A 27,310-nucleotide genomic window follows, 5' to 3' on the forward strand; every position below is an offset into this window, starting at 1 on the left:
CAGAAAATGGATTATATCCAGGGACATCCCCTGCACTTTGGCTGTCACCTGGACCCTTAGAGAACTGAATGCAAGCCCCTTACAAGAAACCGATGCCTGAAGAGGAGGAATTCCACTTCTCAAACACCCTCCACACTCTAACATGAGCCAAAGAAGTGGAAGGCTTTCTAGCCTGACTTCTTCACAATAACCTTTCAAACGCAAGCCACAAGACAAAAACGAGCCATCTGATCCAAACAAATTGGAATTTGATGAATCAATCGAGGAATGGCTTAAACTTAAGAGGCCGGTCCACCATTAAATTTATCAGATCCACAAACCATGGCTAATGTGGCCACTACAGATTAATCAGAACCACCTTAACTGGGTGAGAATTGGTATGTCATAGCACATTGGGTCACAGGGGAAACATGAATAGGAGAATCCTGGTTGGTCACAGGATAACTAAAGCATCGAAACCAGCTGCATCCAATACCCCTCCCGCGACTGCAGAAACGGTGCGCTTTAGCAGTCTGCTTCAAGACCATCAGGGTCAGCCGAGGACGGCCCTACCTGGATCGAATTCAGTTCATCCCCTCCTCTGCCAGCCCCCATTCTCCGGGCTCTAGTGCACTGCGGCTGAAAAAGCCTGCCCAAATGTTCTCTACTCCCACTACATGAGATGGTACTGTTCCATCCAGAAAATTAGTTCCTGCGCCTCCCAAGTCACCCTTAGGCTCCTGGTTCCTTCTTGACAGTTGATATAAGTCCCCACTGGCACACTGACCAACCAAACTCTCACCGCTTGACTGTGCGGCTGCAGAAGAAAGGAAGTAATGCCTTGCAAACTGCTGTTGTTTCCAAATGATTGATAGACCACCAAGCTTCCTCCGCTGACCACTGGCCTTGCGCTGTCTGTTCCTGATATTACCCCATTCTGTCAGGCTGGTCTCGGTGGTCACTATTACCCAATATGGAATTTCTAATGCCACACCCAGCTCCAAATTGGGCCAAGAAAGCCACCAGGAGAGACTGGACTTGGATTCCCCCTGCAGGGATAGGAGAAGTTGAAATCCTCCAACTGAAGGTTCCAGCGAGATAGCAGCGCTTTCTGGAGAGGCCGCACATATGCGGTCACCCGGGGAACCAGATCTAACAGATGCCATAAAACCCAGGACCTACCAATAATCCCAAACTTTGGGTATGGGTAAGGACAGCTGTCACAACATCTGGACCTGCACCTGCAATTTCAACCTTCTTTCTTCTGTGAGAAACATCTTCCCTAAAGCAGTGTCGAAGCTCACACCAAAGTACCCCAGTGACTGGGTGGGGACCAAGTTGCTCTTTACCAACTTCACCACTCAAGCCCAGAGCCTACAACCACTGCATAACCTGTTGAACTTTGACTTTGCTTGAATGAGCCAGCCATCCAGATATGGATACACCAGGAAGAGCAGCTGCCACCTTGGACCGACCTGTGGCAAAGATCTCAAGACAGTCAGTGAACTGGCGCTACAGCCAAGTCTTGGGACTCTCTAATGGTTGCTATTTGGGGTCCTGGAGCAGCATTCCCCAACACTCACGGCAATGGGACACAGCTCTGATACTTAAAAGTCTGGCCTGCGTCCCCAGCAGGCTGAGAACCGTGTCCCGCTCTCAGCGGGGGTGATCATCTTCCCAAGGCACCCGGGGACAGCTATCCCTCTGCCTGCAGTTTATGCATCAAGGATAAAGGATCAGAAACCTTTTGCTCTAAGCAGCTGCCCACTGCAGGATCCTTTCCTGTCTAACGCAGTGCAGCAGCTCTCCATGCCCAGGGGCCAAGCCCTGAATGTCAGTAAAAGCCTACGCTGACACACCCTGCACTGCAGTATAGGAATCAAAATGGCCACTGTTCAATCCATAATTCCCCACTGCCAGCGCTGGATTCTGCCTCCTGAGCCTGCTTACTGCAGCAGGCCTCCTGCTTTTGCTCCCAGGGAGCTCCTAAAAGTCTTTTCGGATCAGCCAAACAGGAGCAAAAAAGGGAATGTAGGTCAGACGTGTGCAGCACCCATCACGTAGCTGAGCAATTCACCCAGAGTTATCGCTGTCACCTTTCTCCTCACCTCAGCCAAAACGCAGCACAGAAAAAAACTCACATCACGAGCTGAGTAATTCACCCAGAGTTATCGCTGACACCTTTCTCCTCACCTCAGCCAAAACGCAGCACAGAAAAAACCTCACATCACGAGCTGAGCAATTCACCCAGAGTTATCGCTGTCACCTTTCTCCTCACCTCAGCCAAAACGCAGCACAGAAAAAACCTCACATCACGAGCTGAGCAATTCACCCAGAGTTATCGCTGTCACCTTTCTCCTCACCTCAGCCAAAACGCAGCACAGAAAAAAACTCACCTCACGGGCTGAGCAATTCACCCAGAGTTATCGCTGTCACCTTTCTCCTCACCTCAGCCAAAACGCAGCACAGAAAAAACCTCACATCACGAGCTGAGCAATTCACCCAGAGTTATCGCTGTCACCTTTCTCCTCACCTCAGCCAAAACGCAGCACAGAAAAAAACTCACCTCACGGGCTGAGCAATTCACCCAGAGTTATCGCTGTCACCTTTCTCCTCACCTCAGCCAAAACGCAGCACAGAAAAAAAAACTCACCTCACGAGCTGAGCAATTCACCCAGAGTTATCGCTGTCACCTTTCTCCTCACCTCAGCCAAAACGCAGCACAGAAAAAAACTCACATCACGAGCTGAGCAATTCACCCAGAGTTATCGCTGTCACCTTTCTCCTCACCTCAGCCAAACGCAGCACAGAAAAAACTCACATCACGGGCTGAGCTGCCAGCTTGTCCCAGCTGTGCTAGACCTCCATGCCTGCTTCTTTTCACCCTTTGCCTCCAACAATCTCTTTTTTTTTTTTTTAAAGGAATATTACCTCCCAAAAATAAAGGGGTCCATATTCACCTGCGGAGTGGCTGGTTAAGTTAGCAGATGAATATACCCAGCTATAGGAAAACTGTTTTTTACTGGCTAATTTTCATTGCTGTAGTAACACAGATCAGTCCAGACTCCTGGGTTTTGCATCCCTGCCTGCAGATGGAGACAGAGAAAGTTTTACTGACACTGGCATATAACTTGGTGTACCACCTGCAGTCTCTCAGTATTGACTTTTACCCAAGCAACTCCCCTACCAGTACAAATGGACTCCTCCTTCAGGTGGGGCTCTGGACCTATCTGTGGTACTGCAGGAATGAAAATTAGCAGTTAAGAACCAATTTTCCTTTCCTGTTCATACCCAGATCAGTCAGACTCCTGGGATGTACTCAAGCTCCCCTAAATTGAGTGGGACCTGGAGAGTCCCGCTCGCAGAACACTCTACCCAAAGTACATGGAAACTGGAGCCCTGACATCCAAGAGATAATGTCTGGTGAAAGTGTGTAGTGACTTCCAAGTAGCCAAAGTGCAAATCTCCTATGGAGACACCAGTTATGATTTGGACAAAGAGATTGCCTGAGAACGCGTCGAGTGATCCCTTAAGCCCTCATGCACAGGATTACCCTGAGATATATAAATCCACCCCATCTCCTCCTTAAGCCACCGCTCCACAGAACAAAAAGGTGATCAGATCTACAAAAATCAATAGTGATTTTCAGATAACCCAATAAAGCACACCTTACAACCAAGAGCTTAAATTCTCCTGCGTGAGCCATGGAGTATCCAAATCCGGAAAGGCTGGAAGCTTCACAGTTTGACTAAGATGGAATGCCAAAACCACCTCTTGCTAGAAAAGAAGGCAACATGCATAACACCACCCTCAAATCCAAAATCTGCAAAAAAAGAGATTGTGTCATGATAAAGTCTGGAGCTTCGAAATTCTCCTGAATGAACAGCCACCAGAAAAATCACCTTGAAAGTCAAAGACCTTCAAAGTTGAACCCCGTTCGTAATTCCAAACGAAGCTGCACACATCCCTATAAGCGCCCAGATTAAGATTCTAAGATGAACAAATCTTTTGCACTGGATAACATAAATTTGTAGCCCCCCCCCCCCCGAAGAAATTGTATAACATCTGGATGTGCGGATAGCGACCTGTTCTGGTCTCGTCCGGCGGAACGGGCACCACTGCCCCAGGGATCGTAACCGGGCCACAGTTTGGCCTATTACCAGTTTGCTTTTCCGGAGGACCGCAAGGAGATATCATAAAAAGATCCCGGAGGGGCCGAGCAAAATCCAACTCGTAACCGTGACGCACCACGTCGAGGACCCACTGGTCTGAAGTGATCTTGACCCATTCCTCCCAAAACTGGGATAACCGGCCTCCGATGCGTGGGAAGAAGGAATGGGCCCGCGCGCCTTCATTGCGCAGGTTTGCCTGTGGCCAAACCCTGCGAGGAACCCATTCGTTGTGATCGTCTGTCTCGAAAGGAAGGAGTCTAAGACTGAGACCTGGGGCCCTGCTGCCTTCGGGGAAAAGATCCACCCCTTCCCGTGCGAAACCGGCGTTGCCCTCGAAATCGGGACCGCGTGTTTCCAAAAGACCCGCAATTGTCGGGGCTTGTCCTCCGGCAACTTATACACCTTATTGTCTCCCAAGTCTTTGATGAGTTGATCAACTCCTCAAACACAACTTCCCCTTAAAGGGAAAAGAAGCTAGTCGCGACTTAGAAGAGGCATCTGCCGACCAACGACGGAGCCACAATAGTCATCTGGCCGCAACAGCCGAGGACATAGTGCGGGCCGAGGTCCTTAGCAAAATCATACAGGGCATCCCGCTGTATATAGCAACCGCCGCTTCCACACAATTGGCCGGCTCCGCCTCTTCCTGCGGGAGTTCTTGGGTGGTTAGTAATTGTTGCACCCCCAGCGCAGTGGTGGCCCTCTGGACCATACTGCTACAAGCCCGCAGCCCCGGACTCCTAAAGCCGCTATCTCAAAAATGCGCTTTAATAGGACCTCTAACTTCCGGTCCTGGAGATCTTCAAGGCTACCCCTCCCGTGACGGGAATGGTAGTATGCTTAACCACCGCAGTGACTGCCGAGTCCACCGAGGGACCTTAAAAATCTCTAACGAATCCGAGGGCAAGAGGATATAATTTATTCATGCCCTGCTAAGCGCAGCGATGCCTCTGGAACCTCCCATTCCTTAGATACGAACTGTAATACCTTCAGGTGCAAGGGAAAGGTTTGCGGTGGGGGCTCTCGACCCGCCATAGCTTACGTCCCCAGTGGAAGTATCCGTGTCCTGCTGCGGCGCTGGGATCTCCAGCTCCTTCAAAACATGAAGAGTCAAAATAGTTCAGCTCGTCCCTGCCAAACAGGCGTAAAACCAGGGGGTCGTCCCCTTCGAGAGACCCCTGAGCGTCGGAAATGTCGGCCCCTGCCCCATCCGGTGAGCCTGGGTGAGATCCGGGAACCCCGGGATCGTCGGCAACCCCCAAGGGAACAAGCTCCTGGTTTGCCCGAGAGCTTCAGGCCTTTTCCCTGGTCTCCCCGATTTGTCCTGCACAGAGGACACCTTAGGCACTTTTAGAGGGGGGGGGGGTTCGTCTGGCTCCCAGCCTGCTTCTGCCTCCAAAAAAGCCTGGTGCATCAACAGCACAAACTTGGAGGAGAAAAGGCACCTTCCTTTAATTGATCCCACCACGGGGACGCACCGGAGGGGGGAGGGGGCTCTTGGGGGCATCAAAATTCAGAGCCATTAGAGGACTCAAAGCCGGCGGTGAAAGCGGAGGAAAAGCCTCCTCCTCAGAGGCAGAATCAACATGCTGCCTCGTGGACAAGATGGCCGCCGGCTCCCCCTCACTGGGAGGCGGGGCCAACGATCGCGGCGCCGACAGCCTCCTCAGCCGCGCCGAGGCAGACGGATCCGCGCCTGCTAGCGGGCTTCGCTCTGGCCCCCGGGAGGGTCCCTCGCCCCCGGGAATGCAGTCGGGAGCAGAGACCCTCCCTGGGAGAAGTCGCAGCCCACCGCCCTAAACCGTAGGCCGTGCAGGCCGAAGAAACGCGGCCATCGACTCAGGAGGCAGAAGAAAAGCGCGCCAAGAACTAGGAGCCCTGTGGCAAGCGCCTCTAACGCAGGTGAAAACCCTCCACCCCCTCCGGAGTCCCTGGTCAGGCTAATTACCAGCGCGGCCGGCTAGGGCTGGAATTGAAAAAATCACTGCCCTGCTACCAACAGGGCTTATGTGTCCCTGCATCCACTTTTTAATTCACTCTTTCAAGCAAAGGCCCTCTTCAGATCAAGTCTGGAATCACGGTACTTCTTGGGGAGGTGGGGAGGGTGACCGGCCCCACCGGTAAACTTTCCCCAAGAACCAAAAGTGGACACTAATCCGGGTAAAACAATGAAGAGCCAAGGCTCTCAGTGGCCCTGCCTGGAAACGCTGCGCTAGCAAAACCAACAAACAACTGCTACAAAAATATCAACTTTTTTTTTTTTTTACACTAAGCAAGGAAGAGAAATAAAACCAGTTGATCTAGCCAGCACAGTTATAAAAATCATAAAGAACACCTGAAAGATTGTTTTAGTCAGGGACAGACAGGACCGGCAGTTATGCCTCTCAATCTGCTGGAGTCAGAGGAAATACTGAAGGATGGCAGGTGGCGCAACCAGTGTATTTAGGGGGTGCTTTCAGTTTTCTCTCTGACTCCATCTGCTGGAGGGGAGGCATAACCCAGCAGTCTGGACTGATCCTGGTACGTACATGGAACATAAATTTGTAGCCCCCCCCCCCCCCCGAAGAAATTGTATAACATCTAGATGTGCGTATAGAAGAGATCCCGGCACCTTACCCTGGAGGCAGCCCAAGGCTAGAACCGCGACCCTCAGTGAGTTAAAGGTCAGACGCTTGACCAAACTCTTGTAGAAAGGGCCAAAATATTGCGACACTGTAAGCCAAAGTAGGCTGTACTCCATTGACTGCATAGCACGTCTTGAAGACCCCCCTCCAAATCTTCACATATGCCAAGGACATGAAAGGTTGCCTGGCCTGTAATAAAGTGGAAACTGCCTTGGAATATCCCTTCTGCTGAAGACGTCTCCTCTTAAAAGCCAGGGCGCAAAACAAGTAAGCTGTCTGATCTGAAAATATTGAGCCCTGGTGAAGAAGATTCAACAGATGGGTGACTCCAGCGGTCCATCTATGGCAATGCTGACCAGATCCACGAACCATGGATGAAGTGGCCTCATGCGAACCACTTCCTAGGCCTCGGAGACAGAGGATCCTCCCTAAGGTCTCCCTTCACATCTCCTTGAAAGAAATGGAGACTTCTGGGGCACCTGACACTTACCTCCTATTCCTTTCTTTGCTAAAAAAAGCTTTTTGGAGGAGAAGGACAAAGTCCATAGAAAAAGGCTTCGAGTCACTAATATCCCCGCTGACCACCTCTTCCACTGGTTCACAAATATTGTCCCAGTCACCAGGAACTTCCTGGTACAATGGAGGAGGAGAATCCCTAGCCTCCTTAGAAGCTGCATGCTTGTGACCATGCAGGGACAAAATGGCCGCCTTTCCCTCAGAATCCCCCGAGGCCTGTGGCACAACCCCTGAAGAATGGGTGATCCACCGGGAAGAAGCCTCCGATAAGGTTCCCTCACTGCCGTTAGCATAAGCAGTATGCGAGGCGCTCCCCCCACAGGCCCGACAAAACTTCCTATGGTCAGTGGCATGCATCATGCGGTTGACGAACACGCAGCTGACAGACTCAGCCCACACATGTTCGCTTTCCTGTCCCGGGAAGAAAAAGCGTATGCTTTCCTGCTCACACTTCTGCCAAGGCCCTCATTTCTTGCTGTTCGGACACTGCTGCTTTCCTGGTTTCCAGCTGCAAAAGTACACACTTTTTTTTTTTTTTAAAGCTATAGCTCCCCAGGAACAAAACAAAAGTGTACTTCTCTGTGTCTGCTGACAGGCATCGGGTGAGGGTACCACAGAAGAGCTGAGGGAACCAGAACCCCTGGCTTTCAGTCCTCTGGATGCTTCAGGTTGAAACTGCCATGGATAATCAACCCCCGCCTCTCGCGCTCACCTAGCTCTGAGGGATGGCCCACGAAGGCACCTAACACCTCAGGGAGCTAATTCTCCTTCTCTGTCTCTCTCTCTCTTTTTTTTTTTTTTTTAACTCTAGACTGCAGATTTTGCACCTCTACCATCTGCTGGAGAAGAGAAATACTGAAGGATTTCAGGTGGCACTCTCAGTTATGTAGCAGTGTCTCAAAGTTTTTTTCTCTTGCCTCTATCTGCTGGTAGGGATGCAAAACCCACTTGTCTGGACTGATCTGGGTTATGATCAGGAACCAGAAGTTTTCTTGTCTTTTAATCATTTTTTTTCTCTCTCTCTAGACTGTTTGTTTTATTCAATCTACCATCTGCTGGAGACAGAGAAATACTGAGGGACTGCATGCAGGTGGCACACTGGGTTATGTACAGTGTCAGTGAAATTTTGTCTTAATCTGCTGGCAGGGAAGCAAAACTCAGAAGTCTGGACTGATCTGGGTACGAAAAGGAACTTAAAAGTTAGCCGGATAGCTCTATAGTGTGACCAGTCACGCCCAATCCCCAATTTAGGAGACTAAATTTTAGTCTCATAAATTGTGTGTCTATAAATTAGCAACATACGGCTTTAAATATCGCCACTTTGCCATTTAGATGGATAACGTTCCACTTAGCCGTCTAAATAGCTTCTGAATATCGGCCACAAAATGAATACTTTCTTGAAAACGAGACTTCTGCAGCAGAGAAGGAAGCACTCCAGAGGGGAAAGGAGAGGCTAGGGAATGAGGGAGCCACTGACAGCTTTTTTGTCCATACTCTACCAGGTGGATGATCCCAGTCCAGGTCCCTAACCCCTGAGAGTAACCATCGCATCTCTAAGGCTGACTGCAGGTTTTGCACCTCTGCCATCTGCTGGAGACAGAGAAATACTGAGGCTCTGCAGGTAGCACACTAACCTAAGTAGTGCAGTGTCAGTAAAATGTTTCTTCTCTGTCTCCATGCACGTCTGGACTAATCTGGGGCACACTGCACAACCTTACAGGAAAGCAGGTGATAAGCCATTTTTGCTTTTCATTATGTCCCATATTGTTTGGTTTTGGGACCGGGAGATTAATAATAAATGAATTTCCCAGTTAAAAATGTAAATTTTCTATGTTGATAACATATTACAAAGTTACTAAGATGGCTCCAGCCATAAACTTACAGTGCACTCTACGTATCTGCTGGGCAAACTTTTCTAAGTTTCTAAGGGGAAATGAAAATCTAGGAATATTCTTAATCACCTTTAGAAAGGACATGAATGTCCATGCAAAGCTCTGACTGAGCTGCAGTGCAGGTCAAAGGCTCACTGTCAGGTGACAATGGCCCTTTGAAAGAGATCTGGACAGATACGCTGGTCCTCCCCTCCCCTCCCCTTCCCACCCCACCCCTTCTTTATAAACTCACTTGGTGTGACAAGGCCAGCCCCATCACGGGGACTCTCAGAGTGTCCATCACCACAGGAAGCGGTGTCTGAGAATGTACCTTAGTGACAGTGAAAACACACTGTGCCCAGACAGACACACAACGCCCAGGAAACACATGAAGGAAAGAAAGAAAGAAAAAAAGACTTCAGAAAAAAAGAATTCCAAAAGGATTAGGAAAAAGATGAGGCCTCTAGCAATGAGACAAAGTGCCTGCAGAGCAGTGGGGGTGGGTAAGGCAGCAGAGGCCCAGGCACTGGCCAGGACTTCAGGAAGAATGATGCAAGGGAATGGCGACGTCACATCTCATGGCCCTTCCAAGAGATCAACGTGATAAAGGAGGTGGAACAGCGCCTGGAGAGGAGATAGGACAGAGATCTATTAAATCCCGAGCGGGGTGGAACAGGAACATTGGGAACAGCTATTTATCCTTTCAAGCACTAGGGAACGCGCCATTAAGCTAATAGGTAGCAGTTTTAATATAAATCAGAGAAAGTATTTTTTTCACTCGGTGCCCAATTAAACTATGGAATTTGTTACTGGGGGATGTGGTGAAAGCAGTTAGCATAGCTGGGTTTAGAAAGAGTTTGGACAAGTTCTTGAGGAAAAGCCCATAAACCATAATTAGTCATGTAGAATTGGGAAAGCCACTGCTTATCCCTGGTTATAAGACTGGATCTATTCTTCAGGATACTTCCAGGTACAGGAGACCTGGATTGGCCATTGCTGGACTCGCAGGACCCAGTGTGGTACTTCTTATTTCTTAAGGGAAAGTTATAGTGAACCCTCTTCAGTTTTACAGTCGCACAGCTCCTATCAGGGGCTCATACGCAATTACAGCAATAATTATAGTAAGAACCTTATATTCGCTTTTTGGGCAGTAACCTATGCAGCACCCTTTCACGCTGCGGTTCTGGCATGTCCTTTCATTCACTCTGAGAGGAGGCATTCCTAAGAGCATGTAAAATAATGTTGCACTTTCACATTTACACCTGTCATGTTCCATGGAAAGAAAAGCAGGAGAAAATGTCTGCAGGTCCAAAACTGTTCAGCGTGAAGGTACGCGGCACTTTCGCTTTGAAACTTGGAGCAAAGCTCAATGGCAAAAAATACCTGTGGATTTTGAGCCAGTGCAGGCATTTTGAAAACGGTCCCTATAAAATGTAATTTATTTAAATCAAATTAAGATATTTCTCCATGGCCCCACCAAGATCCTAAATATTTGTGTCTGTGGGGCCCCCGGGAGGAACCTTCTAGGCTATGTTTAATTACTTCTTTTACCTGTGAAGGCGGGGAGGTTGAGAACGAGGTGGTGCACACTTCCTGCGATTCTTCCACTGTAGGACACGTCACCCCCTGGTCCTCACACGTTGTTCTGAACCAGAGAGAAGGCAATGAAAGTGAGATGCATTGTACCAGAAGTGCGCGCATATTCCTTCTCTAGTACATAATAACTTATGACACATTCTCTGAGAAAAATTGCCTCTACTTTAGACACATCAATCTCTGCATTGAAAAGTGCAGAGATTTCTGGCTGGCTTTCTATATAAATCCTTTTAACTGCACAGTCTGGCCCTGTCTGACATCACCATACCTCATATCCCTATAACTAATAATGATAAAAACCTGTTGGCCCAAGCCGTTGTTAATCAAAATGATCAAGATTCCACTACAAAACTTTCAGTAGCCAACTTAAAAAGTTAATTGCCAGAGAGAAAAATATTTATTTACTTAAAGCTTTTATATACCGACATTAGTGGGGAACATCTTACCGGTTTACATTTGAACGGAAAGGTGGAAAGTACAAAAAACAGGTAGAAGGGATGAGCAAAGAACAGAAAGAGGCCGAAAGGGAGCCGGAGACAGAGCAACGAGGAATGTAAATAACTTTTTGCATATTTTTTCCAGTTTCATTTTTTTGGGTTATTGGCAAGTTTGGACTGCTGGAAGCTCCATCTTTCTTTGCATTTAAAATTCGAGAAAAACTCTCCCATCCTTTACACAGGCAGCCCTAGAATTCAAACAAGTTGAGAGTGTAACCACGGTACTCTAACTACTCTCTCGTTGATGTCTTTCTTGCCACAGTGACCAGGGGCAGAACTCCAGGACCTGTTGACTGCAATTCTCCCAGGAAACCTTTGTCTATATAAAAAAATGTCACTCTGCTGCAGCCCCCTAGTGTCCAGCTTCTCTCTGCCTAGTACTGCAGGCTATGATATTTGGAAAGTTTGCCCTACCAGTGAGAAAATGGATAAAGGAGTCTCCAGAACTGCTGGGATGCGCAGGCAGGGGATAAAAGCAAGTTTGCTTACCGTAAATGGTGTTTTCCATAGATAGCAGGATCCTCCGGTGGCCCTGGGTGGAGCTTCTCTCAAAGATCACAGAGCTTTGACTCTGTGTGCCTGCGTGGCTCTTCCCATGCAATACCAACTCTCCTCAGTCTGTGACATAGCTTTTCCAGTTACTTATCATGGAGAGGTTGTCCAGGAAGGCCGGCGGGTTATCATGGCTAATTCATCCTGCTATCTACGGAAAATAACATTTACGGTAAGCAAACTTGCATTTTTCCTGTCGATAAGCAGGCTGAATTAGCCATGCTGTCTGGGAGTCCCCAGCTTAGGGTTGTATTTCACACAAGTAGGAGGTTCCCATCCCTTGCAGGCAGAACTGATTTGATGTGCTCAACCCGCACGGTTGTGGTCAGCCTCAATTCCTTGTTCAGCGGTTTAACACCGCTGCGCCCAGCACTGCGTCCAAACATGCTTGCTGGTCAAGACAGTAGTGTGATGTGAAAGTATGCAGAGATGACTACGTAGCTGCTTTACAAATGTCCAGCACTGGTACCATGTGTAGATAGGCAATTGAAGCAGCTATGGCTCGGACCTGATACGTTTTGACTGTATTGGAAAGCTCTGCTGAGCGCTTCGAATAACAAAAATGGATGCAGTGGGATAGCCAGTTTGACAAAGTCCTTTTTGTGACCGGTAGACCTGGCGTGACTGGGTTGAAGGATATAAATAATTGAGAGGTCCTATTCTCTGCATGCGTTCCTCACTTGTAGTAAGTCAAAGCCCTTTTACAATCTAAGGTATGAAGGAGTCTTTCCCTGTCATTGGCCTGTGGCTTCGGGAAAAAGGTTGGTAATATAAAGGTTTGGTTCAAATGAAACACCAAGACTATCTTAAGAAATTGCCATACTGGGTCAGACCAAGGGTCCATCGAGCCCAGCATCCTGATTCCAAGAAGGAGGGATGAGTTCTCAAGGTAACTTTGTCATGGTGAAACTATATGTAGGGAGGGTAGTGAATCAAGGCCTGCAACTCACTAACCCATCTTGCCGAGGTTACCGCAACCAGAAACACCTTCCAAGTCAGATATTTAATAGGGCAACGCAACTGTCCATGGGTTCAAAAGGTAGGGGCATGAACTGTTCCAGCACTAAATTTATGTCCCAAGGGACCGGATGCTTTGTAACTGGTGGCCTCAGTTTCAGGATCCCTTTCATGAATCTGGACACCAGAGGATGGTTCGAAACGGGCAAGCCATTGAATGGATGATGATAGGCTGCTATACCACTCATGTGGACCCCAACAGATGTTATAGCCAGCCCTGCCTTGTAAAGTGTATACAAGTAGTCCAGTAGAATTTCTAGTGAGTAGGAGAAAGGGTCAACCCCCATCTCACCACACCAGGTCATATAACACAGCCATTCCTTGTGGAAGGCTTCCTAGCCAACACCAAGATGTCCTGGATATCTGCTGATAACTGGAGGTGATTTAATATTGTCCTTTCAATCTCCAAGCTGTGAGATGAAGCAGTGGGTTCTTGTGCCATTTTCTTTTTAGGAAGTACCTACATTGGTGGGAGTGGCACTTACGGGCCATGCTTTGGTGCGTCGTGTGCTTCGCTCTGTGGCGTATCCCTGCATCGTGCTTGGTCTCTTGACACATGTGCCGACCCCTCTTTGTGCCATGCATCATGCTTGCCTTGCTTCAACGTGTGTGCTCTGTGAGGTACGAAGCTGGTGACAATAGCGATGCTGTCTCTGGCCTAGGTTTTTGCGGTACATCCTTCAAAGCCTGTGGTCTTTTTCAGGGCATGGGGAGCTCGAGCGCTATGGCAGCTTATATCACTTGGCTCTGCTTCTTTTTGCCCCCAGACGAGCACAGAGGCAGTCCTTCTGGCCTGCTCGGCTCTGTGCGTTCCAACACTGGGGCATAAGAACCTGCCCCTTTCTCTCGCAAGTTGGCTATCTTCAAGGCCCATTGTCTCTGAGCCCTGGGTGGCATCCTCCCACAGTCTCTGCAGGTGGACTGGTCATGTTCCGGGCCCAGACAGAGATAGCAGTAGTTATGTCCATCTGTGATGGACATAACTTTCTCACAAGTGCCATGGTAGCACTTAAAAGTGCTTTTTTTTTTTTTTAATTCACAGAGGAGAAATGAAGAGAGACGACGCCACGTGCAGTAGCAACACGAAATAAAAAAGACAGAGGAGAGTCGGTATTACGCGGAAAGAACCGTGCAGGCACAGAGACAAAGCTCTGTGATCTTTGAGAGAAGCTCCGCCCAGGGCCACCCAGAGGACGTCTTAGACAGCATGGCTAATTCAGCCTGCTTATCGATGGGAAAAGGACATTTTCAAAGAGCTGCTGCTGTTTGTGCTGTCTGCAGAGGTGCATGGGTACCAGAATGGGGGAGACTCAGAGCAGCTTCTCTGTGCACTATCTCTGCTCTTCCTCAAAGTGCAAAGGAAGGATGCCTGGTAGGACACCAGGGAAGGGAAAATGGCTCAGCAAAGAAGGGTATTATCATAGGTCTGCTGCTGCTTGTGATCTCTTCTCTCTGCTCTTCCTCACCTGTAGTTGCAGGGGTGAATGGGCGAGGAGCTGGGGAAGGGACGGTCCACAAAGTGATCAATAATAATTCCCATGATGGGTTGGGTCCTCTCAAACTGCCTGTAATGCAACAAGTAAAGAGTGTTATATCTCTGATATATCTTCCTCTTCTGCTGCCTCTGCTTTTTAATCTCCTACCAGCTCCTTAAACTGCATCCGTAAGCAAGTGGGTGTTACCACTGCCGCAGAAATTGGCCTTTTGAGCCAGACATGACAGAGGAATGGCTTTTTCCAGGTCTGCAGGATAATGGCTATTTCCTTTCCATCTGCATCCTTGGACATAATGTGAGATCAAAGAGAGCCAGCAAATTAAATGCTGGAAACAGATAGGGAATTTTAGTGCTTCCAGGCCATGGAAGATGATTCTCATTGTCTTAGAAATGTCCAACATTAGATCGATCTTCCTCATATCTGAGGCTCACCTGGTTGACATAAATGCTAGGTTTGTTCTATAAGCACAAGACAAAGTGACGGTGCCTACTGGTGTCCCCACTGTTCCAACTCGCACCGTCTGAAAACCTGAAGAGAAAGAACAGTTAGAATGGCTCTTACACTACAAATAATCCAGTTAACTTCCTATCTTTCCTAGTCTTTAAATGTTATTCTCTCTCTAATCTTCTCAATGCCTACTCTACACACCGAAAATAAGCGAAACAGATGCAAGCAAAACACAAGTATGCACAAACAGGCATTAAAGTGGTGAAATTAAATGTATGAAGATCTATGCACATTGGGTTCCCATGTTTATATAGAGAAATATTACCCTAAGAACACGCAGAAAGTTCTGTCATGCTTTGTGGCTGCCTGAGGGATATATCGCGCTTCTATTGGACATGACTTGTAAGTATAGTATGCCTGTATTTGAACATGCTCCTAAGTGGACAGGCCTTGCTAGTACAGCAAGATCCTGTAAGCAGACTAATTGTTCAACTAATTGTACAGTACCTTCTCCGAGTCCAGTCAGCTGCACCTCTCCAAAGTATATCCTATTACAGGAGACAAAAGAACAATGCAGATAAAAATACTACACTGCCTAAAAGGTAATAGAGTTGAGAGATTTGCTAGCTGGAAGCAGGGAGTAGAAAGAAAAGTCTCCTTATAACCTCAGATTTCTTATTCCAGAGTTTCACAATGACTTTTTGTCATTGAACCAATACTTCTACAAAGGCAGCAATATGAACATAAAACGTTGCCATACTGAGTCAGACCGAGGGTCCATCAAGCCCAGCATCCTGTTTCCAACAGTGGCCAATCCAGGCTACAAGTACCTGGCAAGTGTCCAAAAACTAAGTAGATCCCATTCTGCTAATGCCGGTAATAAGCAGTGGCTATTCAGCTTATTAAAAGCAGTTTATGGACTTCTCCAGGAACTTATCAAATATCGCTGAAAAGGTGGCTTTGTCTGCAATCAGCATATCAGAGGGGGCCAAATATGAAAAGAAAAGAAAACAACCTTAATGCAGGGGAGTGCCAAGTGAAGAGCTAAGCTCGTACTATCTGGGCTTTACACCATTTAGAGAACAAGCTCATTTCTCTGGGACTGTGCATGCGTTCCTCAAAGCTCCAGTGAGCAAAGTGTGGAAACACCTAATACCTTGCGTAACTGCCCTCCACTTCTTCCGCACGCCTGCACTGCCCATGTTCATTCCCTACCACAACAGTTGCTGTTTTTCCTTTGCTTTAAATTCTATCTTCTAGTAACCCCTTAGCCCTCTCAGAAATAACATCAAAAGCCAATATAGCTTTAAATTGTCAGTAGCAGATGCAGACAATGACCAAAGGGTGGCCTAAGGATGTTGTCCTTAGTCTTATGAGCCTCAAGCAGGTTTTATTTTACTAACTTTATCACTAATGTGCTTGTCCCTCCTTAGTCTGCCTCAACTCCACATTGGTTCGGGGGTTTGTTTTGCGTGTTTTCTGTGTTTACCTTGGATCTTGCTCCACTTTCCACCTGTTTGTATTCAATCTCTAATTTTATGCATGCTTACATTTTCAGCATTAATCTGGTTCACTTTTCCATTTATTTATAGGAACATTTGTTCTTACTTGCTAATTTTTGTTCTTGAAATACCACAGATCAGTCCAGACAAGTGGGTTTTATATCCCTACCTGCAGATGGAGGCAGAGGAAAATACTTTCAGACACTGCTACATAACTGAAAGTTCCACTTGAAGTCCTTCAGTATTGAATTGTACCCAAGCCAAGATGAACACGCGCCAAAAATTAACCTACATCTCCTTCAGGGTGAGCAGGATTAAGACTGGATCCCCTAAACCGGAGGCCCTCACATCTAACAAAGGAAATTGAAAACCCTCAACTCAAAAGTTGCAACATATACAATCAAAGACCAATTCTGCACTATATGGTCAGATACCCCTACCGGCCTTTTGAAGTCAAGGAGATGGACTTCTGGACTGATCTGTGGTATTCTAGGAATGAAAATTAGCAAGTAAGAACCAATTTTCTTGTCCTGTACGTACTCCAGATCAGTCCAGACAAGTGGGATGTACCCAAGCTCCCCTATGCTGGGCAGGAACTCAAAAGACTAGCTCGCAACACAATTTCCCCAAACGTTGCCTCCTCTGGCACCCGAACAACCAATCGGTAATGTGGGGGTGGAAGGTAAATAGAACCAAGAGCTAAGAGAAACAGATAAGTATGAGAGAAAAAATGTGTGAAGCTTGCTGGGCAGACTGGATGGGCCGTTTGGTCTTCTTCTGCCGTCATTTCTATGTTTCTATGTTTCTAAGTATGAAGCAAAGACCATGTCACTGCATAACATATCTCCTGCGGAGATACCAAATGATACTCCGCTCAGGAAGATGCCTGCACTCTAACAGAATGTGCACACAAACCTTGCGCAATGGTACGACCCTTATGCACTGAACAGATTGCTTCCTTTAGCCACAGCGAAACTGAGGCCCTTTGCCCCTTTCTTCACCCCACTAAACAAGACAAAAAGATGATCCGATTAGTGACCTTAAGTTAACATAACAGAGTCCGACAAACATCCAAGTGCAGTTTTCTCGCATGCGGCGTTTCTACCTACAAATGATGAAAAGCGGGAAGCTTCACTGTCTAGTTAAGATGAAGGGAGGAAATAACCTTCGGCAAAAAGAAAGGCACTGTACGCAAAGAGATCACCATCATCCGCAATTCAAAGGATAGGTCTCTACACGACAGTGCTTGGAGCTCCAAAATTCACCTGGCTGAACAGATCACCACCAAGAAAACTATCTTCAGAGTAAGATCCTTCAATGGAACTTGTCTCAAAGGCAGGACCACAAAGAACTCTTAGCACCAATTGAGATTCCAAAGGCGGACACATCCGATGAACCAGCAGACGCAAATGCTTTGCCCCCTTTGGAAAATGAGTCACGTCTGGATGCGAAGCCAACAGCCTCTCCTGAAGTCTACCTCGAAGATATCCTGCTACCTGTACGCAAGCAAATTGTAAGCCAACCCTTTGGCCAAACCTTTCTGCAAGAAGTCAAGATCTGAGAAACCTCCACCTGCAGAGGATCTAGACCTTCCTCCATACACCATGACAGCGGATTTCAACGGGACAACAGCGCTCTTTGGAGAGAGCGCATGTGAGAAAACACCCATGGAACCAACTCCAGTGTAGAAGCCATAGAACCCAGGACCTGCAAATAATCCCAGACCCTGGGCACTGAAAGCCAGACTAGTCATTGCACCTGCAACTTGGTCACCCTCTCTGAGGTAAGGATCACCTGCCTTTTCGGGTATTGAAAATGCCCCCAGATATTCTAGCGACTGTGACCAGACCAGATTCTCTTTGCCAGGTTTACTAACCAGTCCACAGACCACAACATACCCATGACTCACCAAACTAAGCATAAGCATATAAGAGCGATGACACGCCAATTCTGACTTTGCTCGAATGAGTCAATCATCCAAGTATGGGTGAACAAGGATCCCCAAACTCTTCCCAGCACCATGGCCACCAACACCATCACTTTTGGAAATATCCATGGTGGGGTTGCCAAGCCGACGGGCAGAGCTCGAAACTGAAAATGTTCTCCTAGCACCATAAACTTCAGAAACGTCTGGTGATCCAAACATATGGGGATGTGCAGGTATGCTTCTGTCAAATCTAATGATGCCAGATACTCCCATTTGCGAATAGATGTTATGACCGCCCACAACATCTCCATGCAAAAATGCGGAACCCAAATCGTACTGACCTTCAGATCCAGAACAGGTTGGAAAGTACCCTCCTTTCTTCAGAACTATGAAGTAAACAGAGTACCTTCCGAGACCCTGCTCCTACTGGGGAACCATTACTATGGCATCCAGATTTTGCAACCACTGTAACGTTTCCTGCACTGCCTCTCCTTTGACATTGAATGTGCAATGGCACATAATGAAAGCCTCTCTGACCGGGAGAGAAAATTCTAAAGTGTAGTCGTCTCTTATCACCTCCAGAACTCATTGATATGCATCAATGACAGGGGATGGCAGGAAATTTGAATCAAACAGTTACCAAAAAGGATCCTGAACTTGGTGGTTGATGAAACAGATAAGTACGGGAAAATAAGTGTGGATGCTTGCTGGGCAGACTGGATGGGCCGATTGGTCTTTTTCTGCCGTCATTTCTATGTTGCTATGTTTTTAGTCCACTCCTCAAACAGGGACAAATCTTCCTCTGATGGCCTCCACAGAACAATGGACCAGCCTGGCCTCATAGAGAGGCCTTACCTCCTCCGGCTCCTTGTCTAGCATTATCCCGGGTAGATCTATGCACCCCTCGAAGGACTGTTGCCTTACCACTTGCCTTTGTGATGAAGTCAAAGAGCTCCTGTTGGAATGAAATCTCCTCTTATCCCAAGAATGAAGTGGGAAACTTTTGTCGACCTTCTTATCCTCCAGCAACTTATTCCCTTTTGACTCCTCCAAATGCTTCAAAAACTGCTCGAGGTCTTCTCCAAACAACAACATTCCTTTGAAAGGGAGATTATATAGCTCTGACTTGGACCATGCATTCGCTGACCAATTACATAGCCACAAGAGCCTCCATGCCGCTACTGCTGAGACCAATATTCCTAGCAGAGTCATGACCAAATTCATAGTGTATCCACCACATAAGCCACTCCTGCTTCCAAACAGGCTGCCTGCTTGGCCTTCACCAAAGGTCCAGACGACTCCTCTTGCACCCAACGCTCACTGCATAAGACTACTACAAGTAGCCGTTCACATGCTCAAAACAGTGACCTCAACCATCCTCGTTAACTGGATTTTTAATTTTCTGATCTTGGGCATCCTTCAAGGCAGCCGGATCCCACCAAGGGAAATGTCTTCTTGGTCACCGCCGAAACTGAAGCATCCACCTTCGGCATTATCAAGAGTTCCAGGGTCTCCTCAGGCAAGGGATACAACTTCGCCATTGCCCTGCTTACCTTAAGACCCACCTCCAGAGTATCTCACTCCTGGATTACCAGCTTTTTTACCTTTTTAGGCAAAGGGAAGGTTTTTTGGAGGACCCTGCAGCCCATCCAAAACCGGGTCCACCCCTTCACTGTCCGATTCCTCCTGTGTAACCTTCATCCACAGTTCCTCCAGAATCTAGGGAATAAAAGGAGATAACTTCTCCTTTTGGAACAACTGGACAACCCCAGGGTCATTCCCTTCTGTCACTGCAACTTCCTTGAGGTCCAACTGACCCCTGCCTGCATCTGGGACATCACCTGTAAGATCAGCACCAGGATCATCCAGAGGATCTCCTGCCTCGACTGAATCTGTGGAGGATCCCTCTCCTTCTCCCGAATGGCCTCCCAAGTCCAGGAGATGGAGAAGCACCTCCCAGAGTTCCCTGGTAGTAACTGCTTGCGCACCTTAGAAGGGTGCGGAGAATTCTGCGCCTGCCCCCCCACTTGGCCAAGCATGCCTTGTGAAGGACGAGGACAAAGTCCGCAGAGAAGGCCTCTGAATCACTGGCCTCACTGCTCACCGCTTCTTCATCAGATTCCCCCATACTGTCTCGGTCCGCCAGCGATCCCTGCATCATCGACGACAGTGGGGGAGGAGAGTCACTGGTCTCTCTGGGGGCTGCCTGCTTTTTGCTACATGGTGACACAAATGGCCGCTGCTCCACTCTGCGTCCCTCCTGATCGGGTGACTCACTGGGGAGTCGCCCTCACCCCTGGAGACATAGTCAGGACACTATGTGCCTGCACTGAGATGCGATCGTCTCTCTCCTAAGTCAACGGCTGCTGACATGCTGCCGTATGCTCCCATGAGTGTCGCATTCAGAAATGCACCCTCTCGTTGAATCCTCATGGACCCTGCAAAGATTACAGTGTCCCCTCATCGGCCCGCACTCCTGCTTCAGCCCTTGCTGCCCGGCACTAGTGCTATGTCCTCGTGCATACCTCACTGTCTCATTCACTTTAACTTTTTTTTTTTTAAAGACACAGTGCCTTAGACAAACTCTAAAAGATACTTCCCTGTGACCTAGGCCAGGAACCGGTGAGGGGGCTGCAGAGCAGCTGAGGGAACCAGGCACTCTCAGTTATGTGGCAGTGTCTGAAAAGTTTTTTCTCTGCCTCTATCTGCTTCCAACCCTCTGGATGCTTCAAGCCAAGACAGCTAAGGATAACCAACCCCCTGCTTGCCCTGCTCTACCCAAGGGATGGCTCACAAAGGCACCTAACACATTGGGGAGTTAATCCTCTTCTCAGCTGCTCTAACTTCTTTTTCTTCTTTAAAAATTCCAGATTGCAGATTTTGCACTTCTACCATTTGATGGAGACAGAAATACTGAAGGATTGCAGGTGGCACTCTCAGTTATGGAGCAGTGTCTGGAAAGTTTTTTCTCTGCCTCCATCTGCTGGTAGGGATGCAAAACCCACTTGTCTGGACTGATTTGGGGTATGTACAGGAAGTACCATTATATTAAGGTATATTGTGTACTTTCTGTTATAACGTACCCTGGGTAAGATGCCATATTACAAACAAAATTATTATAATAAATCTCCATAGCTCCATGATCCACATCAGAGAGTATAGCAGAAACCCCCAGCCTTACTGCACCTGTAGAGAATAACGTATTCATGACCCTGTTTCCTGGACAGTCGGTAGGCCGGAGTAACCCTGGTTATAGCAAGTAAAGACTTCAGCAATAAGGACAGTCTGTTGTACACAGTGTATGAAACTTTGATATCCTGATCACATCTGGGAAGGACAGAGAAGAAAGTCAAGTCTCAGGTTCCTTGCAATCAAGTCCAAACAGCTGACTTACAAAAATAAAACCCTGCACTATTTGTTTTTCTCTTCCTCTGTTAGACCTCCCTTCTTACTCCTCCCAATCAACTCTCATCAGGGAATCATCTTGCACAGCTTTTCTCCTTAATCCACTCATCAGGAAAATGACATATGAAGACTCCAGTACTTTCTCCCATAAGTGGCCCAACTACTGCCATGATTTCCTGTCTCCTAGAAAGCAGGAGACAGCAGCTCAGTAGGTATTACATATGAGTATATGTGGCTGAGCCCTTTGTCCCTTTGACTCTTGCACTGTGCTACTTACACTCACTATACTCCCGGTTCTGGCCAACATTCGATAAATCTTTTTCACTACATCATGAAATCAAAACCTTCCATTCTTCAACATAGTTCCTGAAGCCTCAGTTAGGAGAAAGATGATAGATTTGGAACTCCAGTTATTCAGCACTTACTTTTCATTCATTTCCAGACACCAGATTTCCAGTTCCATGGAATCCCCCTGTAGCAGAGACAGAAAAATCAATGTATTGGACCTTAACGAAGAGAAGTGATACATAGATTACACAAGAAATTCAGCATGCAAGGGGATGTGATATGCATATAAGGTGCGCAGTGTATTACACTGTGCCTAATACAAGTGACTTCATGTTCAGGGATAAGAAAACTAAAGAGGAATACAGAAGTGAATTCTGATAAACAGGTAGGATCAACAGTACTACCCATGCAGCAGATGTTATAGTACCAATCTATCAAAAGACACACTTGTATTGTACATTTCACACACTAGTTCAATCTTAGGTCAGTCTGTAATTATATATAATATATATTCTGCTTTGCTTTTTAAAATTTTGCATATAATTGTTTTTCAGAAAACACAAGTCATGTATATATAGTAATGATGACAGAAAAAGACCAAAATGGTCCATCTGGTCTGCCCAGCAAGCTTCCCAAGGTAGTAACTGCCGCTCAGTGCAGGTTACCCCAATGTTTCTCTTAAGGGTAGTAACTGCCGCTCTGTACCGGTAAAGCCTTTTTATTTATTCCCATCCTCTAGCCTTTTAGGGATCCACAGTGTTTATCCCATGCCCCTTTGAAGTTCTTCACAGTTTTAGCCTTCACCACTTCCTCCAGAAGGGCGTTCCAGGTATCCACCACCGTCTCCGTGAAGAAATATTTCCTGACATTGATTCTGTCTTCCCCCCTGGAATTTCAAATCATGACCCCTAGTTCTACTAAATTATTTCCAATGGAAAAGATTTGTTGACGACCAAGGATCATTAAAACCTTTCAAGTATCTGAAGGTCTGTATCCTATCTCCTCTGCACTTCCTCTCCTCCAGGGTTATACATAGAAACATAGAAATGACGTCAGAAGAAGACCAAACGGCCCATCCAGTCTGCCCAGCAAGCTTCACATTTTTTTTCTCTTACTTATCTGTTTCTCTTAGCTCTTTGGTTCTATTTCCCTTCCACCCCCACCATTAATGTAGAGAGCAGTGATGGAGCTGCAACCAAGTGAAATATCAAGCTTGATTAGTTATGGGTAGTAGGGGAAGTAACCGCCGCAATAAGCAAGCTACACCCATGCTTATTTGTTTTACCCAGACTGTGTTATTCAGCCCTTATTGGTTGTTTTTCTTCTCCTCTGCCGTTGAAGCAGGGAGCTATGCTGGATATGCGTGTAGTATCAGTTTTTCTTCTCCCTTGCCGTTGAAGCAGGATATGCATTGAAAGTGAAGTATCAGGCTTATTTGGTTTGGGGTAGTAACCGCCGTAACAAGCCAGCTACTCCCCGCTTTGTGAGTGCGAATCCTTTTTTCTTCTCCCCTGCTGTTGAAGCAGAGAGCTATGCTGGATATGCATATTCATATATACATACATATATATATACATATATATATACATACATATATATATACATATTCAGGTTCTTCAACCTCTCCTCACAAGTCATTCAATAGAGCCCACCCACCATTTTGGTCGCCCTTCTCTGGACGCCTCCATCCTGTCGCTTGTGAAAAAAGGTCTCCAGAACTGAACGCAGTACTCCAGGTGAGGCCTCACCAAGGACCTGTACAAAGGGATTACCACTTCCCTTTTCTTACTCGATATTCCTCTCTCTGCAGCCCAGCATTCTTCTGGCAAAATATGCTCTTTATTAAACTTCTTGCAAGAACAAAAACATTTTCTTATCCTGTAAAAGACATCACCAATGCCCAACACCGCAAAACCCGACACAGGCCAGTGTTTCGATGGAAAAAGACATCTGCCTCAGGGGCACTTCTTATTGCAAAACACTTTTCACAACCAGGATTTCATCACAATCTTCAGGAAATTATGATCTTCTAATCTAGCCATACTAACACAACATATAAGCAACATTTCTTAAATATATGGATGTTTTGTCCCTGCCAATTAATGTACATGGGCTGCACAGTCAAAACCCGGTTAACAGAACTTTGTAGCTGTGTGAACACTGGCAAGCTCCAAGCACCGATATTTGGGCACTGCATTTCCTTTAAACTCAGTTTTCAGATTAAAGTGGACTATTCTTGATCAAGTTGCCCTCTCATTACATGGTGGCGATATAATTTCTCTTCTTAATTATAAGGAACAGCAATGGATTTTATCTCTCAACAGTGTGGTTCCTTTTGGGCTTAACGAAGAACTTCATTGGTTGTCTTTGTTGTGAACCTCTTCTCATTGGCTGTTTCTATCCAGTTTACAGCTTAAATGTGTGTGGTGCTGGAAGTGATATCAGATGCCCATGTTCTGCGTTTGAAAGATTGTAATGTTCTGAAGATTGTGATGAAATCCTGGTTCTGAAAAGCATTTTGAAATAAGAAGTACCCCTGAGGCAGATGTATTGTTTTCCATCGAAACACTGGCCTGTGTTGGGTTTTGTGGTGTTAAACACTGGTGATGTCTTTTACAAGATAAGAAAATACTTTTCTTCTTTCAAGAAGTATGATAAAGAGCGTCTTTTGAGGAAATCAAACTATAATGACTGTGTTCTCTGAAAACGTTTTATATGTAAAATTTTAAGAAGCAAAGAAAAATATATATAATTACAGACTGACCTATAATTGAACTAGTGTATGAAATCTACAATACAAGTGTGTTCACACAGTTATGAGGTCCTTTTGAATCACTGGCACTATAACATCTGATCTATGGGCAGTAAAGGTAAATTGGTCCTTATCTGCTAATTTTCGTTCCTGTAGTACCATAGATCAGTCCAGACTCCTGAGTTTTGCCTCCCTGCCAGCAGATGGAGACAGAGAAAGTTTCGCAGACACTGCCACATAACCTAGTGTGCCACCTGCAGTCCTTCAGTACTGAGAAGTACCCAAGCCAAGAGAGCAACCATAATAACAATTACAAAATCATATCCCCTGAACGAACAATGAGTAGTGGAAACTTAGAACAGATAACCTCGCCCATAGTAAAAATATGTAGGACCAACAAAACCTATGCCAATCTTTAGAATAATTATAATAAATTACCAAGCAGACTCTCCAAAATTCCCTTTCTAAAACTGGGCAGGACTCTGGACTGATCTGTGGTACTACAGGAACGAAAATTAGCAGGTAAGAACCAATCTTCCTTTCCCTGTATCAGGATCAGTCCAGATTTCTGGGATGTACCAAAGCTTCCCTAAACGGGGTGTGACTGCGAGAGTCCCACTCGACGCACACTTTCACCAAAGCCCATGGCCTCAGGAGCCTAGATATCCAAACAATGTCTGGCCAAAGTGTGCAAAGACTTCCAAGCAGTTGTCCTACAAACCTCTTGCAGAGACACTTGCTGACATTTGGCCCAGGATGCCACCTGAGGTGACTAGAATGAGCCCTTTCTTCGCACCACTCCACAGCACAAAAAAGGTGATCAGACAACCTGAACCTGTTAGTAACTTTAAGATACTGCAGCAAAGCGCGCTTGATATCCAAAAGCTGTAACTCTCGCGCATGAGGTGCTATAGCCTTCAGGCTTGGGCAAGCCGGGAGCTACACTGATTGATTTAAATGAAAGCACGAAACCACTTTTGACAGAAAGGCTGAAACCATCCACAAGAAAACCCCCGAATCCAAAATTCTCAAGAAAAGCTCCCTACATGATGAGGCTTGAAGCTCCGAGATCTGACTGATGGAACAAATTGTAACCAGGAAAACCTCCCTCAAAATGAGATCTTTTATAGTAGACCTAATAGGCTGACACAGTCCGCACACCTGCCTTTGAGGACAAAGTTAAGACTCCAGGAAGGACACAACTTCTGAACAGGAGGGCACAAATGCTTCACCCCTCCAGAGTAGCTGCCCCACATCCAGATGTGCAGCCAGAGCCGCTCTGTGGACCTTGCCTCGAAGACAACCTAATGCTGTCAACCGAACTCTGATGGAGTTAAAGGAGAAACCCTTCACCAAACCGCTTTGCAAGAAGGAAAAGATATGTTCAACGGAAGCTCACATAGGAACATCCTCAGAGAAACCTCTCTCTCAAAGTTCCCTCTCAAAACCAAACTGCAAGACAAAGGCGAGCTGCCTGATCTGAAAATATGGGCCTTGGCGCAGCAGCTTTGGCAAAAGAGCGAGTCCCAACGGGCCATCCACCACTAGATTGATGAGATCTGCAAACCAAGGCCACTCTGGAGCCACCAGAATCATATCTGGGGTGAAGCCCACACGCCGCAAAATCTTGCCCACCAGCGGCCACGGCAGAAACATATATAGCAGAATGTCTCGCGGCCAGGGAAAAAAAAAGGTGTTGACTACCTCCATTCCGCGCTCTCTTCTGCAACTGAAGAAGCTGGGTGATTTGGCATTTCGCTGAGTTGCCATCAAATCCATATGGGCTTGCCCCACCTGTAAGAGATTAGTCATTGCTTTCTCTGACAGTTTCCATTCCCTGGGATCTAGCTGTGACGGCTAAGAAAATCCGCTTATACACTGTCGATCCCGGCTATGTGAGAAGCCACCATCAGTGCCAGATGCTGCTCTGCCCAGTGGATTAGCTCCCGAGCCATCTGAGCCACTGCTTGACTCTTGGTACTACCCTATTTGTTGATATAAGTCACCGTCGTTGCATTGTATGACAAGATCCTGATTGGATGGCTACGCAAGAAGAAGAAGAAAACGCACGTAGTGCCAACCACACCTCTCTCGCCTGAAAGTGATTGACAAACCAAGACAATTCTTCTGGCGACCACTGGTCCTGCATCAACTGGGCCTGGCAGACAGCGCCCCCAACCTGAGAGACTGGAACTGGCTGAGTCGTAAGTGGTAGTGAAAAACTAGAACCTGCTCCAAAAATGGGTCCAACCAGGACAGTAATGCCCCCTATAGAGGTCTCATATGAGCAAACATCCAAGGCACTGATGCCATAGAGCCGCGAACCTGTAGGTACTCCCAGACCCTGGGCACCTGGCTCTCCAGCAATTTGTGAACTTGCGACTGCAACTTGACAATGTGCTTCTCCGTAAGAAAAACCTTCTCCAGATTGGTATCGAAGCCTGTTCCCAAAATATTTCCCCACTGGAGAAGAATTGGGATGACTCTTGGAAGAATTCACAATCTAGGAGCAGATCCACCACTTGCCTGCAGAGGTCCTCCGACTTGCCCGAATGAGCCAGTTCACCAGCACCCCCTCTTTTCTGAGAGTTGCTGCTTACCAGCACCATCACCTTAGGGAAAGTCCATGGAGCCACTGCCCAGTCCGGATGGCAGGGCGCAAATTGAAA

At 46.9% G+C, this 27,310-nt stretch overlaps 1 protein-coding gene across 6 annotated transcripts in view; it reads right to left on the minus strand.

Moving 5' to 3' along the window:
• ATG13 (autophagy related 13) overlaps window positions 1-27,310 on the minus strand; it is a 65,462-nt gene that overhangs the window by 20,051 nt on the left and 18,101 nt on the right. For 3 of the 6 annotated variants that reach the window (XM_029582367.1, XM_029582364.1, XM_029582365.1), the window contains 7 exons: window positions 22,027-22,073; window positions 21,383-21,523; window positions 15,275-15,315; window positions 14,752-14,848; window positions 14,291-14,389; window positions 10,714-10,807; window positions 9,416-9,514 (listed from right to left, as the gene is read on the minus strand). In XM_029582367.1, the coding sequence (XP_029438227.1) occupies window positions 9,416-9,514; window positions 10,714-10,807; window positions 14,291-14,389; window positions 14,752-14,848; window positions 15,275-15,315; window positions 21,383-21,523; window positions 22,027-22,073 (618 nt within the window). The remainder of the gene's footprint in view (window positions 1-9,415; window positions 9,515-10,713; window positions 10,808-14,290; window positions 14,390-14,751; window positions 14,849-15,274; window positions 15,316-21,382; window positions 21,524-22,026; window positions 22,074-27,310) is intronic. The other 3 variants (XM_029582368.1, XM_029582369.1, XM_029582370.1) reach the window with 3 other exon arrangements.

Source organism: Rhinatrema bivittatum, chromosome 17 (assembly GCF_901001135.1).
Source record: "Rhinatrema bivittatum chromosome 17, aRhiBiv1.1, whole genome shotgun sequence".
Taxonomy (NCBI): domain Eukaryota; kingdom Metazoa; phylum Chordata; class Amphibia; order Gymnophiona; family Rhinatrematidae; genus Rhinatrema; species Rhinatrema bivittatum.